The sequence below is a fragment of the Biomphalaria glabrata genome, chromosome 12, assembly GCF_947242115.1.
Source record: "Biomphalaria glabrata chromosome 12, xgBioGlab47.1, whole genome shotgun sequence".
Classification (NCBI taxonomy): Eukaryota; Metazoa; Mollusca; class Gastropoda; family Planorbidae; genus Biomphalaria; species Biomphalaria glabrata.
In genome coordinates this window covers 6,594,220-6,613,259 of record NC_074722.1, presented here as the reverse complement: position 1 = coordinate 6,613,259, position 19,040 = coordinate 6,594,220, and the positions used below count along the sequence as shown (strand labels likewise).

The 19,040-nt window shown below is 38.8% G+C and overlaps 1 protein-coding gene across 4 annotated transcripts in view; it reads left to right on the top strand.

Moving 5' to 3' along the window:
* Positions 1–588: 588 nt before the first annotated feature.
* LOC106051420 (uncharacterized) overlaps positions 589–19,040 on the top strand; it is a 187,175-nt gene continuing 168,723 nt past the window's right edge. For all 4 annotated transcript variants that reach the window (XM_056007179.1, XM_056007178.1, XM_056007177.1 and 1 more), the window contains exons 1-2: positions 589–654; positions 12,341–14,860. In XM_056007179.1, the coding sequence (XP_055863154.1) occupies positions 604–654; positions 12,341–14,860 (2,571 nt within the window). In that variant the 5' untranslated portion in view covers positions 589–603. The remainder of the gene's footprint in view (positions 655–12,340; positions 14,861–19,040) is intronic.

Below are 19,040 nucleotides of genomic sequence, written 5' to 3'. Positions count from 1 at the left end.
GCCCCCCCCCCCCCTTTTTTTTTCCCTTTTCCACACACACACTTTCTCCCATCTCCCAAGAGAATGTTGTCCCAAGAGAATGCTGAAGACAAACTTTGAACGCTGTACAGTTTATTGTTGACAGAATGTCGAGTGGAACTTTCTCGAGTTGAAAAACAGAAACCGTGAGGACAAAATTGTATTTCCGCGAATAATCGAATACGTCCACAGAACTGAGGATAACTGTTGAGTAAACAAATGTTGATTGTTGGACAAACACAAAGAGGGATAAATGCAGATATACACACAGGGATAAATGCAGCTTTACAGCTACACTTGGAATGTTGCATGACTTGCAAACGCTGAGTGTTAAATGTTGTATATCGACTAAATTAATACAAGTCGAACTTCGGATAGCTGCCAACTTTGGATGAATGCTCCACCGTAAAAGATACAGAAGTGGATATATTTTCTTTGTTGATATGGATATTGTAGTCCGAACACAATTCGTGTAAGACCTTTCACACAAATTGTTGATAGGCCTACTTCGCAAGTTGTGATCAGATATAATAAAAACAATGGACGTAGGTGGACAGTAATGCAGGACTTTAAAAAGAAGACTTGATGGATTGGGAGAAATATCAAGGCCTCAGTGAAGCCAGTCTCCGACTGATGGTAAGTAGTATAATAAATAGTAGCTTCAATCAATAAAGACTTACATTCAGAAATGCTCAAATATATATATTAAAAAAAGTAATTTAAAATGTGTTATTTAAAGCGCAAATCCACACAGAAACTGAACATACGAAATGGGCAGTACCCCTATGCGTACGTGAAACACACGTTTGGAAATGCTGGACTAGTCAATACGTGTTCTAAGTTTTTTCAATTATTGAGACAACTTTTCTTTTAACCTCGACATACTGCTCAAATTCAAATTCTAGTCTTCGTATTATTCATATTGTTGTAATGCAGCGGTTCTCAGCCTTTTATGCTCGGCGACCCCTTTTTACAATCCCCCACCCTTCCGCGACCCCCGCACACACACACATACAGCAATAGAAGAATAGACAATAACAATCCTTATTTTCGATGGTCTGAAGCGACCCCTGGCAAATCGTCAATCGACCCGCCACAGGTTGAGAACCCCTGTTGTAATGGAACAAAAGCACATGGCAGCTTCTGACAAACGTGATCTAATATTAGTAATATCTATTTATAGTCATAAGTAGGTCAAATCACACGATGTAAATATTCAGAGCCCCAACATTATGAAATTATATAGGTTAGTATTAAAGTTGGTCATAGTTCAAGTGATAAATTGATCATTGATTTTTTTTTTAAATTATTCCTTGTCTGTCTGTGTGTGTGTGTGTGTCTTGACTTATAGTTTATTGAGAGGTTGCTGTAAGCTGTATCATTTTGCCTGCTTGATTTCAAAACAAATAGAAACACCAGCGATAACTCTAGTTAAAACTAGTTAAAAGCCTTCCAGCAGACGACCAAAAAAAAAAATATATATTTGTAACAACTTTGATTCATGAAAACTGAGCAGCTGCAAAAAAATCTTACAGCTCAGCAGCAAAAATCTGTCCAGAAGAATATTAAATGATTACTGAAGATGATTAGCACTCTATCTACAAGACTACCCAACATGATTAACTCTCTCCCTAAAGTGATCAAATATCCCCATACAAGATTGCCCAAGTTGATTATTAACTCTCTCCCTACAAGATTTCCAAGATAATTATTCAATTTCTCTTTCTACAAATCTAATTAATCAAAATGTTATTTAACCTTGATTTGGCCAATAATAGAATATGCATCCTCTGTTTGGGACCCCTCAACTCATGAAAACATTAGGAAACTGAAACAGACACAAAATAGAGCAGTGAGATTCATAACAAACGAATATTCACATTTGACTAGCCTTAAAAGTAGAATGCTTAAAAGTAAAGTAGCAATGGACCTCATTCACCAATCGTAAACAAACAACATTTAGCCACGTGACAATATTGATAAAACAATGGAAAAACAACGTATTACGTGACAGCCTTTATGGATTGCATGGATTATAGAGAAAATATAGAGAACCACGTGGCTAAATGTAGTTTGTTTACGATTGGTGAATGAGGTCCATTCCTACTTTACTGAGTCTGTCAGGAAAACCAGAATTGAAGTCATTGATTAACATGAATGACTACATTGACCTAGGAATACGCGAAGGACTTTATTATCTTCTTTTTTTTTTTATTAAAATCTGTATTTTATAAGAAAAGATAAGAAGATAAGATTGTTCAACATGATTATTAACTCCCTTCTTATATAATACAGACGTTACTTCAAAAAAGAAGATGATTACGTCCTACGCGTCATGCATTTAGTCATGCATATTAACCAATGACTTAAATTCTGCCAAGTCACTGGTTTTCGTGGCTTACCTTTACATACCTTTACCTATCCCTTAGTCTGTTGGACCGTTGGGGCACCAGGCAAGATTTGTCGACCGTCTTTCTCCATTCCTCCCTTTTTTTTTGGCCTTCTTTAGAGCCTCTCTCAATGGCAGGCCTGTACATTCTTTAATGTTGTCCTCCCATCGCTTTTTCTGTCTGCCTCTTCTTCTTTTCCCTGGCACTGTTCCCTGAAGGAAGGTCTTTGCGAGCCCCGTAGATCTTGTATCACATTCAAGGACCGCATCACAAACCAAGAAATCAGAGACAGGGTTACTGTAGCGATCGGAGCCCATGACGACCTGCTAACTATTGTGAAAAGATCGAAAGCTTAAAACCTTTGGCCACATTACAAGCCCTGGCTAGCTCAGGCAACCCATTCCATGCTCTAATAGCACTAGGGAAGAATGAGTATTTGTGCAAATTTGTCCTAGCATATGGGACGAGGAATGTACCTTTATCTTTGTGTCTTTCTGAGTATTTTATTAAATTTTGCTTTTGTATTTGAAGATTATGGTTCAGTGTATTATGTATAATTGATGCAAGATTGTCCATGATAATTAGCTTTCTCCCTAAAATGATTTATATATATATATATATATATATATATATATATATATATATACATTTTAGTGACCTCCAGAGTCGCTATTAAATTTCTTGAATGGATTTTTCTTTAAAGCAGAACTGGTTTTAAAATGTAAACGTTAATCAGTTAAACTTTTATTTGGTGCCCTCCTATATGAAATCGTTATTTTAAATTCTCGACACTCCGTCATTGGGCTACCGTCATCCTTCGTTACCCTTTACCTGTTGTTTACAGAAAGTTTTAAAAATCTCCTAAAACAAACTTTAATATGGTCGAAATGTTTTTGCATAAACAAACTTTTTCAGTAGTCAAAGGGGCTAAACACATGTTACAAAATTGTCTCATTCCTCCAATTTAGTGTTCTTACGGTACATCCGGAATGTTGATTTCGGAAAAAAAACAACACTTTAATTCAAACATTCCACTAATTAATGTAAATACTATGAGTTTCAAAATATAATTGGCTATGCTTGTGCTTTTGTTTTCAGTGTTGTAAAGACTTAGCTCTAATACATTTGACATTTTGTGGGGGAAAAAAAACAACAAAGTGTAAAAAATATATTTTTTTTTTTTAAAGTTCAATAGCTGCCATATTTCTCAATATTGCAAGTTTTGTCTCCCTTTTCTATACAAACCAAAATCAATTGATTATCACTAGTTGATTAGCTAACTGGTTAATATTTTGATTGACTTATGTGTTGTCATCAACAATGTGTAACTGTGCAACATTTCTATTTGACCCAAGAATGGAAAGTAGGGTAAAAGTGTAGAAGAATTCACCCAGACAGACAGACAGACGGAGTGAGCTAATACAAGCTTTGTAAAAACTGTTGGTCATTATGTTAACTACAAGACATCCCCGTCATAGAAAAGGGTGACTTTAACATCATGACGAATATGCCTTGCTAATGGCGTGTCTGTGTGTGTGTGTGTGTGTTGGCTTATGTATACTATTGCATTTGCCGGGAATGAAAGAGTTAACCGGATGTTGAATGGACAAAGACGGAAACGGAAACACGTGTGACTATCGAATGGCGAGCCGAGAGAGAACAACGTATTTAAGCGCGATGAGAGATTGCTTGAAAATCCAGTTACATCCTGCAATTTCATTAGCATCTTGTATAGTTCTACACCAATACAGAAGTCCTGTAAATATCTTTAATAACAAATTATATTTATTTTATTCGTAAAAGGAGGACTTCAAGCTTATATTCAAATTTTCGCGTGAGTTAATTAATACGGCTGCAGAATTAGACTGGATCTGCTGTCAGGAGGTACATACCGACATAGTTACCACTCGACAGGTCTCTTAGGGAGATCTCCTTATTTTTTTTTATTTTTTTTTTAAATGTCGTTCTTCTTCTTCTTCTAGCCAGCTTTATTGCTGCTGAGCTGTGAGCTCTTTATTAAATGTCGTTCAAAAGTTTAAATAAAATTAACTTAAGAAAGAAAAACTTTCATATAATAGTTTTGATATTTACAAATTTTTTTTTTTAAAAGCTTCATTGCTGAAACAAAGAAGTCAACAATAAGAGTGACTTTACAAAATAAGAAAAAAAATCAATATTTATATTTTCTCTAAACCTATTATTATCTGTACATTGAACTTAAATATAATTTATCTAATGCTCTGGTGGACTGGGAATACCCAGGTTCGATCTTATTTCGAACAAAAATCAATTGGAAGTTCTGTCGTCTGCTAGGCAGCCAATCAAAACAGTGACATGTTTCTTTGTCGTCTGCTAGATTTTTAAGTGTATGACTTTTTGGCCCGTCAATAACACGTATTGAACTTGTGCATAATGCACCAGTTTGTAGGCTTAATAAAAGCTGGCTTTCTAGTATAGACAAACGTACGTAGATATATCCATAGAAAGAAAGACTCCACATTGGACTGAACCGTAGAGAGATACCTGAACCACGTGAAGAATGTTCAGACTTATGTAGATCGTGGTTCTGTGGTAGATTCGATATTCTCTAACTAAACAGTCGATTCCCTAACGGAGTGATTTCTCTTGAATGTTTGGACTTTTAAAGTAATTGAAAGTAAGTATTGTTTCATTTCAAATGAGGGTTTAAGTCTTGCTTGAGACGTTTTGATACTATTCAGTTCAGTATTTAAAGAAAAATATAGTGAGTATATAGACTGATCTGTACAAGTAATTTGTCTTCATTCAATGGTTCATTTGTACTGTACACTTAGTCACCCCACTCTGTGCCCCTAGTGTTGCTGGTCGTGTGGTATGTGCTCCAGACTGTCAACAAGATAGTCTCAGGTTCGAATACTGCCCACCGCCATCTCCTGAAGTTCTGCATGAGGTTTGGACTAAGAATATGTTTTTGTAAAATGTTTTACATGTTTCGGATGTTCCTTCAGAGTTGAAGATAATTACTTCCTAGTCCAAACCTCCCGCAGGACGACGGGGGATGGGAGCGGGCAGGGTTTGAACCCGGGACCATCGATAAATCTGAACGACAGTCCAGCGTGCAAACCGCACGATCAGGCAGCCATCTATTCATTTCTAAAGAAGTTTTAAAAAAAATCTATTCTCCGTCAAAAGTATTTTATGAGTGAGAAGATTTTTATAAAACTTTTATCAACTCTGTCCGTCTCTGTCTGTTCCAGAAACAAATTTTGAACAGATTGTTTCTCCCACTTCCCATTCTCGAATCAAGTTGAAACTTTGCACATTTATTTATTTTCCCTTTCAACACACGAATCAATAAAAAATGGGCCAATTAATTTATCCATAGTAGTAAATTAATTACTTTTGTTTTATATAGAGAGACAGTACTAGCTAAGCGGAGATTAAGTGTCAATTATAAAAATTGTAACTTTGTCAACTAGCCTAAAAAAAATGGACTACAATGATCTTATCAACGAATTTGCACAATAAAATGTCCCGCCACAAGGCCAGGGACCTCGTACTGCAAGGGCTGCTTCTGCAGGAGAAGATTTGTCCGTGAAGTCCACCTCAGTGTAATCACTAGATTACCGTTTCACTTAGGTGTCGCGATTTGGAACAACCATTAAATTACAGTATCAATGTTAGGTTTTATTATGTTCTTTGCCCACGAATGGAGAAAGACGATCGACAAATCTTGTGTGGTGCCCCAACGGTACAACAGACCAAGGGATAGGTGAAGGTGAAAGTGAAGCCCTGGTTGGCTCTATCTCGTAGAAGGGTGGATGGGTGAGAATAGCAGACATTGTTTCTCTTTTCAGTGCTTTAAGTTCCCAATTCAGACATAGTGATCCCTCTCTCTCTCTCTCTCTCTTGCGCTCGCACGCGCTCTCTCTCTCCCTCTCTCTCTTTCTAAATGTCTTTCTCTTTCCAGCCCTGTTTCTCTTCTGACTCTTTTCTCTTTCTGACACTTTTTCTCTGACACTTGACACAAACATGCATATATGACATGACCTGCGCTCTAGTGACAACTTGTTGATACATTCCTCCCATCACAAACAAAGCTGTTATCGACACGCTACCCCCCGGTCTGTCGTAACTAATGTATCAGTCTGTGACACATCTTATCTCAGGGTGTGTCACGTTCCATTGAGTGTGTGTATATATGCTTGTTCCCCAGCACACGACTGTCACCCTCTATTTAGAAATCAATACACGTATAGTGAGACCTTATAACTCCTAACGGTCTTAGTTCCCTTTTCAAGTAATGTCTGCTTAAACATGGCGCTAACATGTGTCTTCTTACACAACGTTTCCTTACATACAAAGTCTCCTTACGAATAGCGTCTTCTTACATGCAGTTCCTCCTTACACATAGCATTTCCTTACAGATAGCAGCGAGTATTCTGACACAAGCGTCTTGGTACACATCGTTACCTAAACATTAGTAATGTACTTGATTAGTCATGAGCCAAACTGTTGAAACTGTCATCTAGTTCTGTCTTAAAATGGCTGCCTGGTCGTGCGGTTTGCGCGCTGGACTATCGTTCGGACTTATCGATGGTCCCGGGTTCAAACCCTGCCCGCTCCCATCCCCCGTCGTCGTGCGGGAGGTTTGAACTAGGAAGTAAATTATCTTCAACTCTGAAGGAACATCCGAAATATGGAAAACATTTTACAAACAAACATTTTAAAGTGGCACTATGCTAAACTTTCATTCCTTTCTGTCTTTAATGGCACAACGTCGTCTAAAGTGTTAGTTAATCACAAAACATAACATCCAAATCCTGAACAAATTTTGATCAAAACCTTTCTCCCACGATATAACGAGGTTTGGTTTTCGCTTAAGTCTTTGATTGTTGAACAGATCTGCGTCAAAGGGAGTGTACTCCAACGCCTTCTTCCCAGGAGGCATCTGGAAGCATAGCTCTGAATGTTGTGTAGAACAGTGTTGCTTCATTTCATTTCTGACAGAAACAAAAACTCCGAGAAGTTGTCGTTGTCATGAACGCTAGCAAGCCTCCATGAAATTCACGCACCATTGCTATGAAGAAATCAGGGCATCCAAATTTAGAATGATTAGCCAAGGACTCTCAGGGTGTCGCGCGCGCACACACACACACACGCACCACACACACTAAGACAACCATGAAAGTGATGCCCCCTTAGCAATGTTAGACCATTTATTTGTCTAAATAATTTAATGCCTAGCTAGGCTGATTGTTCAATGGATAGAATATATTTACACGCAGTGGGCCCTGATTGAGTCATTCACCAATCATACATATTTAATTTTAAATGATGTAGTTCAGTTCATTGGTCATCTTTTTTAAAAATTCTTTTCTTGTTTAAAAAACAAACAACCAATCTACTTTAGTACCAGTCCTGTACATCCGTCCCATCAAGTTGAATTGATTCTATTTCTACTGCTGACGAAGCTGTGTATATTGGTATAATCAATTGTTCAGTCAGGGCCGGATTAAATATGTGGAGGTCCCGGTGCAGAGTATTTGTAGAGGCCCCCCCTGCGCCCCCTCCTACACTTTTGTTTGGAAAGATTTAATAAGGAATCACTTTTTAACTAATAGCTTGCCATATTTTAGAAGAAAGAAATGAGTGTTTGTAAATGTACTACTTTTTAAAAAAAAGTTACAATTATTAAAAATGTAATTTTGTAAAAAGAAAAAAAATGCATATTTTGTATGTTTTTGAGCTTGTAGAGAGTAAGATCATAGGTGACTTTTAAAATCTTTCTGGAGGCCCCTTTTTGTGGATGACTCTGGGCTGTAGCCCCGCCTGCCCTGCCCTAAATCCGTCCCTCAGTGCAATACATGAATATCTGATTTTATCTCGTTGAATTGATTCTATTACTGACCAGACCGTGCAGTATAAGTGTAGATCTAGTAAGGTTCAATATATCTGACCTTTACAGTTGGATTCTACCAATATCACTAGAAGTCTAGAACTATCTCTCGAGTTGGTTTATTTTGTTCTCACTTATCCATTCTGATAATCCAAGTTCGTTTGCCGTTTCTTTATGACCTTGTCCTTGATTCGCGAATGAAGACAACCATTTCACTTTTGACAAGAACTTGTCATCGATCCCGGACAGGCCGCTCATGACGTCAGTGACTTTAATTTTTTGGGGTTTGAAGAGCCACCGGGACTCTTTGAGACCGTCAATAGGAGCAGACGACAGCAGGGCGATATTACTGTCACATTATCTGAAAGAGTTAATGTATTATGGGTAAACTTCGTTTTTTTTTTATGTCGAGTTCAGGTCATTAAGACATTGTAGAACTAACTCTTCTGTAAATAGAATCATAAAAGCAGGAAACGTATGCTGACTGTAGGTATGGATATAAAACATTTAGTTTAATAGTTATTTGTTGGAACTGACGATTACTAACATAACAAAAGGCTGGAACCAAAGTCAAATATATTTATAAAATGTACAAGAGATGTTCACAACAAATTTAAAGTAACAAAATTCATTTTTTTATCTTAATAATATCCACTGAGGAATTATCTGAACATGTTGCAGGTTATACTTTGCAGTACCACTATTACTCATTGTTAATATTCCTATGTATACAATGAACTGATAGTTATTCATAGCATTTCCATTTATAATACTTACAAAGACCGCATCACGAATGAAAAGATTAGAAACAAGATTAATGCAGCAATCGGACCCCACGATAATCTGTCAAAAAATGTAAACTCAAACTCTAGGGCAACATCCCAAGGTCCCCAGGGCTCCCAAAGACCTTGCTTCAGGGATCAGTACCAAGAAGAAGAGGAAGACAGAGAAAACAATGGGAAGACAGCATCAAAGAATGGCTAGGCCCGAAATTCTAATCAACGTAAAGGACAGAGAGGAATGGAGAAAGACGGTTGACAGATCATGTGTGGTGCACCGACGGTCCTACAGACTAAGTGATAGGTGATAGGAATATGTCTACGAGATCAGTCTTCACCAACCCTATACATTTTCATGTTTAAGATCCTGTTGACGCCTCTAGCAATACAACTCAGTGTGATATACACCGGATACACCTAATAGCGTTCAAAGGTGAAGGTCAAGAGGAATTTTCGATTTCAAGCATTTATGGATTTGCCTCCTTGTACGGAAATCTCCTATACGGAACATCAAACTGGCCATTTATTATGATTTTTAAATTCGGCTAGTGAGAGAGAAAGTTGTTGTTTTTGTTTCAAAATACCAATCCAGTATTTCGACGTTCATTTTTTTAAACCTTTTTTTTCCCACCACGTGACAATGTGACATCTACTAAAGGTCCTACGATTGGTCACTGGTACGTTGAAATGGTGGGAACAGACATGTACGAATAGACAAGACCACATGCAGTTCTGAAAGCTGTAAATAAAACGTCTAAATGGGACAATATACGTGTCAATAGCACAGAGGCAAAGAGAAACACAATCTGTACGGATAGACACACATACATACAGATAAGGGCGACAGTTGTATCTTGAATGAAAGTACAACCGCCAAGACATGAATAGGCTTAGGCTGAACATGTCTTCTAGACATTTTATGTCGAACTTTCTAGATGACTGTACAGTGCTTGTAGCCCAATGGAACACTTTACAAAAGTCTGAACAAAGAAATGGCATGGTATAAAAGAGATCTAGATATATATGACATTCAACTGAATCTGGTACAGCGGACAGTGAACTGTTCCTGGCAGAATGTCAGTTTGACACAGGACGGCTTCTAGGACAACTACCGGTATAGCTGACAATTTTTGGTAGATGCCGTGGGTAGAATGGCTGTCGATTAAAATGTCAATTTTTTTGTGACAAACAAACATACAAGCACATACATACACACACTCTGATAATATATATGCATAGTTTGCCATGTTTCATGCAGATAAAGCTTCATAGACGTCGTTGTCCTCAGGGGTCTATTTAATTATTTTAGTTGTTTAGCCTGTCTTCGGCAAGGGATTATCGTTTAATCTTAAATATGTGCCAGGCTGTCTTTTTTTTCGGAAGCCATTTGCTATCAGCTGTTTTCCTCTATGCCAGTGAAGGGCAAACTCACGCCTGAGTTGATCTTTTTAGCAACTCTGAAAATTCTGCTATTTACATTCCAACTATTTGTTTATAACTGTCGCCAGGGTAGACAACTTGTGAAGTTATGATGTTGGTATCAAGATTATTTTTTTTTTACAAAGCTTATACTACCTCACTCTGTCAGTCTGGTACAGATTTTGAAGACGTTATTTCTCCCACACCAATTCTCGGATCAAGTTGAACTGTACACAATTATTTATTGTACTTAACAAAACATGAAGCAATAAAAAGAATTAATATATATGTATATATCTGGAGCCGGTGTCGTATATTGTTCAACATGTCAATTGGTTAACTTTAATCACGTGATCGTTAAAGTGTTAGAGATTATATTTGCGCGCTAGCTGGTTTGTTTTTCTCTGTATTCTTACAAACTGACAGGTACGCGGCTAACAATAAGGTCCTGTTTGGTGAAGTGACCTTTTAAACTCCTAGACAAGTGGAGATAAGGTCACCAACACCAAGGAGCTGTTCGGCCATTAGATGTTTGACAGATGTCAGATCTGGCTTGGTGTTTGCCCGGAACTCAGATCACCAAAGTTAGTCAAACTGTTAAAACGTTATATTGACACAACCGACAACAATGGCTGATTATGGCATAAGGTTAGGCGCAAACACAAAAATGTACAGATTCGTTTACGGTTTAGAAGCACTCTTCATTACAAAGCGTATATCAATTCACTCTGTCTGTCTGTCTGTCTGTCTTGTACCAATTTTGGACACGTTATGTCGTCCACTTCCCATTCTCGGATCAAGTTGAAACTTTGTACAACTATCCAGTACTGCTAACAAAACATGAATCAATAAACAAAAAAAAAACAACAACAACATCAATTAACATTTTTAAGATTTTGTTTGATATCGAAAAAAAAAGAAATTAAATCTTACAGTATTGAGATATATGGCTGTATATATGTGGAGTCCCACTGTTTTTTGATCCTGCAGTTCAATGAAGAATGTGTAGCAAGAAGGACGGGAAAGTCTCTCTGTTTCTCTATTTCTTTCTTTCTATTTCTCTCTCTCTCTTTATATTTCTATCTCTTTCCCTTTTCTTTCTAGTTCTTTCTCTCTCTCTCTCTTTTTCTTTCTTTCTATCTCTCTTTCTCCATCTTTCTCTCAGGCATACTCTCTCTTTCTCTCTCTCTCTTTCTCTTTCGCTCTTTCTTTCTTTCTCTTTCTTTTTTGTTTCTCTCTTTCTATTTCTTTCCCTCTCTTTCTCTTTCTCTCTCTCCTTCTCTTTCTCTATCTTTTCTTCTTTCTCTTTCTCATTCTCTTTCTTTCTAGTTCTTTTCATCTCTCTTTTTCTTTCGTTCGCTCTCTCTTTCTATTGTTATTTGTTATATCTTTCTCTTTTGTGCCTCGCTTTCTTCACTTTTGCTTCTCTGTTCCTCTTGTCCTGCCACCATCGAGATCCATGAAATGGAAACAAAATTCATGTTTTTTCCTTAATAATATCCGCTGAGGCATTTTCAAATTTATGTCAATCTGGCTTTTTATTTTATATATAAAGATTGAATTGGTATAATGTTGTGTTTGTGTTATGTGTCTGTCACACAAAAGTAAAGTGTTATTTAAGTTCATGTTTATTATGTTAGAAAATTTAGGGAAATAAAAAACAAAAGGAATTCCTAGAGACTCAATGAGCGCTATTAGAAATATTAGACGTGTGTATGAATGACTTCCCCTTAACACGCTCAAACGTCATCCGTAATTTTTTTTTTTACTTTACTTTAACCCATTTAACCCTAAAGATACTTTTCTGACATCTTTCGCTGATCATAAAATAATTTGTTTTGTTTTTACTTGTTTAGCTGAGAGAAAGCCGAAGTTTCCCCGAGAGACGACGATTGCGAGCGATCCTAAAAAACTTTGCATCTGACCCCAAGCCTGCCAATGAAGGGGATCCAGTTTCAGTGTGTAATGGGGTCAATGTGAGGACATCAATATTCTGGACACCAAAAACTGACCGCCTCGTGCGTGACTATGACAGGCGAAAGACTATAACCATCTGCCTGGGAGCATTCCATGAGGCTACCACTGATGACAGCGCCATCCACATCAGCCCGACGCCATCCTGCCGGCCACTGGTCAGATGCAAGAGTTACACCAGCACTTTACACATTGACCTACCTGAGGTCAGTGCCAGCAGTGAACTTCTCAGCAGTCGTGTAAGCAGCATCGACCAAATGGCCGCCACGGCTGGTCAGTCCAGACCACTGGCTACAAACAGTGACCTCCCTTCCAGTCTGGACTTGAGGAGATCGTCTTCTGGTTTCGCTTCCTACCGGGTCATTAGACGGAGCTCTCAGATGCTTTCAGACAGCGGTCCTCTCGTGCCCACCAGTGGAAGCACATCCCATGGTTCAGCCTCCTCCCCACTGTTACAGATTGCCGGCGACATCAGCGGCTCACTGTTAACACTGAAACGCAACAACGCGCGAAGAACACCAACGGACTTACTCTCTGCGACTCTGGACACTAATAACACCCACGCCAAACGACCAGCCGCTAATCTAGAAATTTCATCTACAAACTCATCTACAAATTCTTCAACAAACGTATTGACAAAGACTGCAGAACCTGTCGATATTTCCATGTCGTCATCACATTCATCGGTTCAGGATTCTTCAGAAGTTTCACGTCTGAAAGACAATCGCGTACAGGAGACTTCTACAGACTCCACAAACATGGGTAAGATTGACGCAAGGGGAGATGACTCTCGCGAATCGCTGAGTTCCATGCCCTTGTCTCAAAGTCCTAGCAGACGTGACAGTTCATCTGACAACTTAGAACGCAGACGAAAGTCGAAGATGTTTTCTGAATTGATAGAAGTAGGCAGACAACTCTTGTCCGAGTCGGGGGATTTCTTAGCTGACGGTTCTTATGTAGTAACTCTTCAAAACCTTGATTCAGCACCAAGGCATCAAAATCAACAAAACAGTCAACTTAGTGCAAATATTATTACGGAACTGGATAGGACCGGATTTCTTCCGGAAGCTAATCAACAGGAAACTGACCAGTCCTTGCCGGAGCAACGGACAAAAAGCAGATTTTTATCATCTCTGTATAGTGGCCAGGAAAAAATTAAGAGCTTCATCAACAAAGGTAGAAACCAACTAAAAGCTCACGAGCTGTCCATGAGGCTAAATCCACGGGCTGGACAACCGACTGGCCACTTGGACAGTTTGGCCAAAGAAGGGTTAAGAAACATTTCCAACGAAAAGCCTTACTACTTGTCCGAGGGAGGAGATAAACAGGGGATAGATAGTGACGAGATGAGTCAGAGAGTATCACCTATCACTCCCGGTGTGCCTGTTTCGGCAGACGACGCACACAAAACCGGTCCGATTGGCGGGAAAAGCTCGTCGCGTGAGGAAGATAATCTCATTCACAAATCGTTACCTACCGCTGACGTCAGCTCAGCGCGTGAACATTGGACAAACAGAGACGAGAGTGTAGCGCAGTTGAATTCGAGGCTGAGAGACAGACTTGAGTCGAATCAGACGACAAAACTGTCAGTTGACACTTTGGGACGCAGACTATCCTCCTCTTCGGACGACGTGTTCACTCCGGGAAGCTCATCGGACACAAGGCTATGGTCATTCAATTACTCTTCGGGGGACTCAAAACCATTTTCAAATTTCGAGTTCTCCGACCTGCCTCATCTTAAGAGACCACAGAGTCTCTCCCCGGCTTCCACAGCGGCGGCGTCTCGATGTGGAACCCCAACTCTGAGCGGAAGCAAGACGTCTGCGCTGCCTGAACTAGGTCACATTTCTGACCGGAGGCGATTTTCTCTACCAGACGTCATGGAGGTCAAGGCTAAAGTTCAGGGTGCCTTGAAAACTGCAGCAGACATTCACCACAAGTACAGTTCAGGGAGATTAGGCCCGCTGGATAGGGCGCCCAGACCCCGTAGCGGATCTCAACATTTCAAGAGTGATAAGCCTTTGACTGTGTCCCACCCGAGTCCTCGGACAACGAAACCTAAAGACGCGTGTCCAGTGTCACACAACAACGCAACAACGAAAAAAACATCAAAATCATACTTGCTGACTAAAGATAAACACGGAGAATCAATGGTCACTGAACTGACCAATGACGAATTGCCCAGTCCAAAGGCGAAGACATCAGTCCTGGATAAAACTGATGTTAATGTCGCGACTTCGCTGGACGGTAAAAGATCCACCCCGAAAAGAGCTGGCTCTGACGTTGTTGACTACAAAGGAACTCAGAGAGCGTCATTTCCGGTGACGTCACATACTTCTGCCACATCGAAAGGATTAAAAGAGCGGCCAGCTACAACTGGTCAGTTGGAACAATCTCATGTGGTAAGTAGACACTATAAACTCATTAATAAAAAAAAAATATTGTCTCTTATCTTATAAATCACGTACGTATGTTTAATAAGAGAGTAAAGAGTCCTTGTCTCATCTATGTGCTCATCCAGTCGTTCAGGCTAATGAGACAGCATCGTTCATTGGTTTAAAATAACTCGCTTGTAAATTTAATAAACGATCGGATACTTCGATACATGCATGTAGCCAGGGATATAGAGGTAGCGTAATCAAGGATATTTAGTTAGGATAACCAGGGATACATGATGCGTTCAATGGTGTAGTAGGGTACCTGTAAATCCGGATTCAAGAACTTAATCTTTCACCTCTCCCATTTCCGTTTCTTAAGAAACTATAAGGAGTTAATATGTTTGTATCGGTATATATATGATAAGCCATTCCTCTGTTGGTACGCCCTATTCCAAGTAATAGTATCATGATACTCAATGCTTGTACTTCTTCTTAAAATAAAGACTATCTTTCAACTGCCCCTGTGGGCCCCTATTGGGTCATGGGGCCCGGTGAAACGTACTCCCATCGCAGCCTAGTTGCTACGCCCCTGGATACGTTATAAATATATGGTGTATTAAACCATTACTTCTGTTCAGATTTGTTTCTATTCTGTATGTGCTGATGTGTTACTTAGGGGATACAAGGAACAGTACAGTTGGACTTTGTTAAAAATAGAGACTTGTTTTTGAAGTGACTAGACTTCAGAGTTGGGGTTGAGTTTCTAAACTTGTTTAAATTCTAAGTCCGGTTAAGTAGACAAAAAAATATACTAGAGAAACTTGGAAGGAAAAATTTACCTGGTGATGTCATTGGGTCACGTGATTAGGGGGAGACACTCGAGGACGCTCTTGAATGGAGTTGATGAGACAGCGGAAACAGGTAGTCCACTTAACCTATATATATATATAGTCTGTGTGTAAGGTTTGTTGGATAATTAGGTGACCTTCATCAATCTTAAGCCCAGGCCTTCTCACTGGGATGAATCCTTGGTTTTAATACTATAAGAAAGACAGTCATAAAAAAATAGTGTTTTTTTTTGGGGTGGGGGGGGGCAGGGGGTTTCTTGCCTAGACGATCATTTAACATCAAGATAAGATAACCTACTCCTTGGAGGCTGAACAGTTTTAACGGTTGTTTCCCTTTATCAACATGTAGCAAATATGAATCGTTGTTGAAAATTGTGTAGATAATAAAACAATATTCAACGAAATATTAACCGTATTCGCAACTTAGAATATAAGTTTAAAAAAAAAAAAAAAAAAAAAAAAATGATGTTAAATGTCAAACAATTGAAAATGGAGAACATTCAAATTAAATTCTCTCCTGGGTCTCCGTCAAAATCGAAAAGGAAGAGTCAAAAGGTAGAGATACTTATATGGAGGAGCCCTCCTAACGTGAGTCTTGATGTTAGTGCATTGGACATCCCTTAGACTCCACTCACACTGGTTATAGACGAGGGGGTGGACACCCATAACCAATCACTAAAACTGGTTAAATGTACCTTTACACCCAGTCATGACAGACATTACAATTTTATCATTAAATATACATAGTATTAAGAATAAGCAAAAATACACTGTTCACCTATCAAGAAAATACAAGCCAGACTTCATATTCATCCAAGAAACAAATATAGACACACTGTATAAATCACGCAAATTACACATCAGACATAGGGCCCTAAAGAGGGCAGGTTTAGCTTAGGTAACGAGTGTAGAGATGTAGATGTATAAATCACGCAAATTACATATCAGACATAGGGCCCTAAAGAGGGCAGGTTTAGCTTAGGTAACGAGTGTAGAGATGTAGATGTATAAATCACGCAAATTACATATCAGACATAGGGCCCTAAAGAGGGCAGGTTTAGCTTAGGTAACGAGTGTAGAGATGTAGATGTATAAATCACGCAAATTGCACATCAGACATAGGGCCCTAAAGAGGGCAGGTTTAGCTTAGGTAACGAGTGTAGAGATGTAGATGTATAAATCACGCAAATTACATATCAGACATAGGGCCCTAAAGAGGGCTGGTTTAGCTTAGGTAACGAGTGTAGAGATGTAGATGTATAAATCACGCAAATTACATATCAGACATAAGGCCCTAAAGAGGGCTGGTTTAGCTTAGGTAACGAGTGTAGAGATGTAGATGTATAAATCACGCAAATTACATATCAGACATAGGGCCCTAAAGAGGGCAGGTTTAGCTTAGGTAACGAGTGTAGAGATGTAGATGTATAAATCACGCAAATTACATATCAGACATAGGGCCCTAAAGAGGGCAGGTTTAGCTTAGGTAACGAGTGTAGAGATGTAGATGTATAAATCACGCAAATTACACATCAGACATAGGGTCCTAAAGAGGGCAGGTTTAGCTTAGGTAACGAGTGTAGAGATGTAGATGTATAAATCACGCAAATTACATATCAGACATAGGGCCTAAAGAGGGCTGGTTTAGCTTAGGTAACGAGTGTAGAGATGTAGATGTATAAATCACGCAAATTACATATCAGACATAAGGCCCTAAAGAGGGCAGGTTTAGCTTAGGTAACCAGTGTAGAGATGTAGATGTATAAATCACGCAAATTACATATCAGACATAGGGCCCTAAAGAGGGCTGGTTTAGCTTAGGTAACCAGTGTAAAGATGTAGATGTATAAATCACGCAAATTACACATCAGACATAGGGCCCTAAAGAGGGCTGGTTTAGCTTAGGTAACCAGTGTAGAGATGTAGATGTATAAATCACGCAAATTACATATCAGACATAAGGCCCTAAAGAGGGCTGGTTTAGCTTAGGTAACCAGTGTAGAGATGTAGATGTATAAATCACGCAAATTACATATCAGACATAAGGCCCTAAAGAGGGCAGGTTTAGCTTAGGAAACCAGTGTAGAGATGTAGATGTATAAATCACGCAAATTACATATCAGACATAAGGCCCTAAAGAGGGCAGGTTTAGCTTAGGTAACCAGTGTAGAGATGTAGATGTATAAATCACGCAAATTACATATCAGATATAAGGCCCTAAAGAGGGCAGGTTTAGCTTAGGTAACCAGTGTAGAGATGTAGATGTATAAATCACGCAAATTACATATCAGACATAAGGCCCTAATGAGGGCAGGTTTAGCTTAGGTAACGAGTGTAGAGGGGTAGCTATTTTTCAAGTCTCAGGTTTAAAGTAGTGCATGCATTTAATGACACAAGGGGAAGAATAGTGATCAGTAGAGTAGAATCAGGAAATCAAACATTTACACTTGGAAACATCTACGCACCAGCAAAGAGCGCAGAAAAGCAGTTTTTTTTTAAAAACACTTGATCGATACACTAAACAATAATTATAGAGAGGATAAGTTAATTCTAGGAGGGGACTTCAACTACATAACTTCCGAATTAGATAAACAGACTACTTTGGCAGTGGGCCCTCCCTCTCCTAAGACCTTTCCGAATCTTAATTTCTTAGAAGAGATAGAGAGAGATTTTAACTTAGTTGATGCTTACAGGACACTAGAACCTATGGGTCGTGACACAACCATGGTGCACAGGTCATACCCCGTCTCGACACGCTTAGATAGAATGCATACTCCTAGTAACTTCCATATAAGTCTGACGTCGCATTTGGAAGAAACACTAGAATACACAGACCATAAAGCGGTGTTAGTTACTTTGAATACAAAGAAATTAAAAGAAAGTCATCCCACTGGAAATTTAACAATTCTCTGTTGGAAATTCCCCTTTTCGTGGAGTTAGTTTCTACTAATCTAAATTCTTACTTAAAAGATATAAATGATCCGCATTTCGATTTAACACAGACATGTCCACTCCTAAAAAGTTCTATCAAGCACCAAAGCCAGTTAATATCTACATTAGCTCAGGGACGTAGGAAGCAAGAATATGAACATCTCAAATACACATTATTACACACGGACGATGAAATTGTTCTGTTGTCACAGATTAATACTAAATTACTGTAGACGTTACTATTTAATAATGATAATAACGAGACTGTCTTTATCAAGGTAGACATATATAACTAACTTTTATTTCCGTCCGAGTCTTTGCTTTCGCATAAAACATAAACAACAAACAATGACGTAATATCTTCTAATATTAACACATCCTTCCTTTTGAAGCTATCATCACATCCTTCCTTTTAAAGTTCTTAA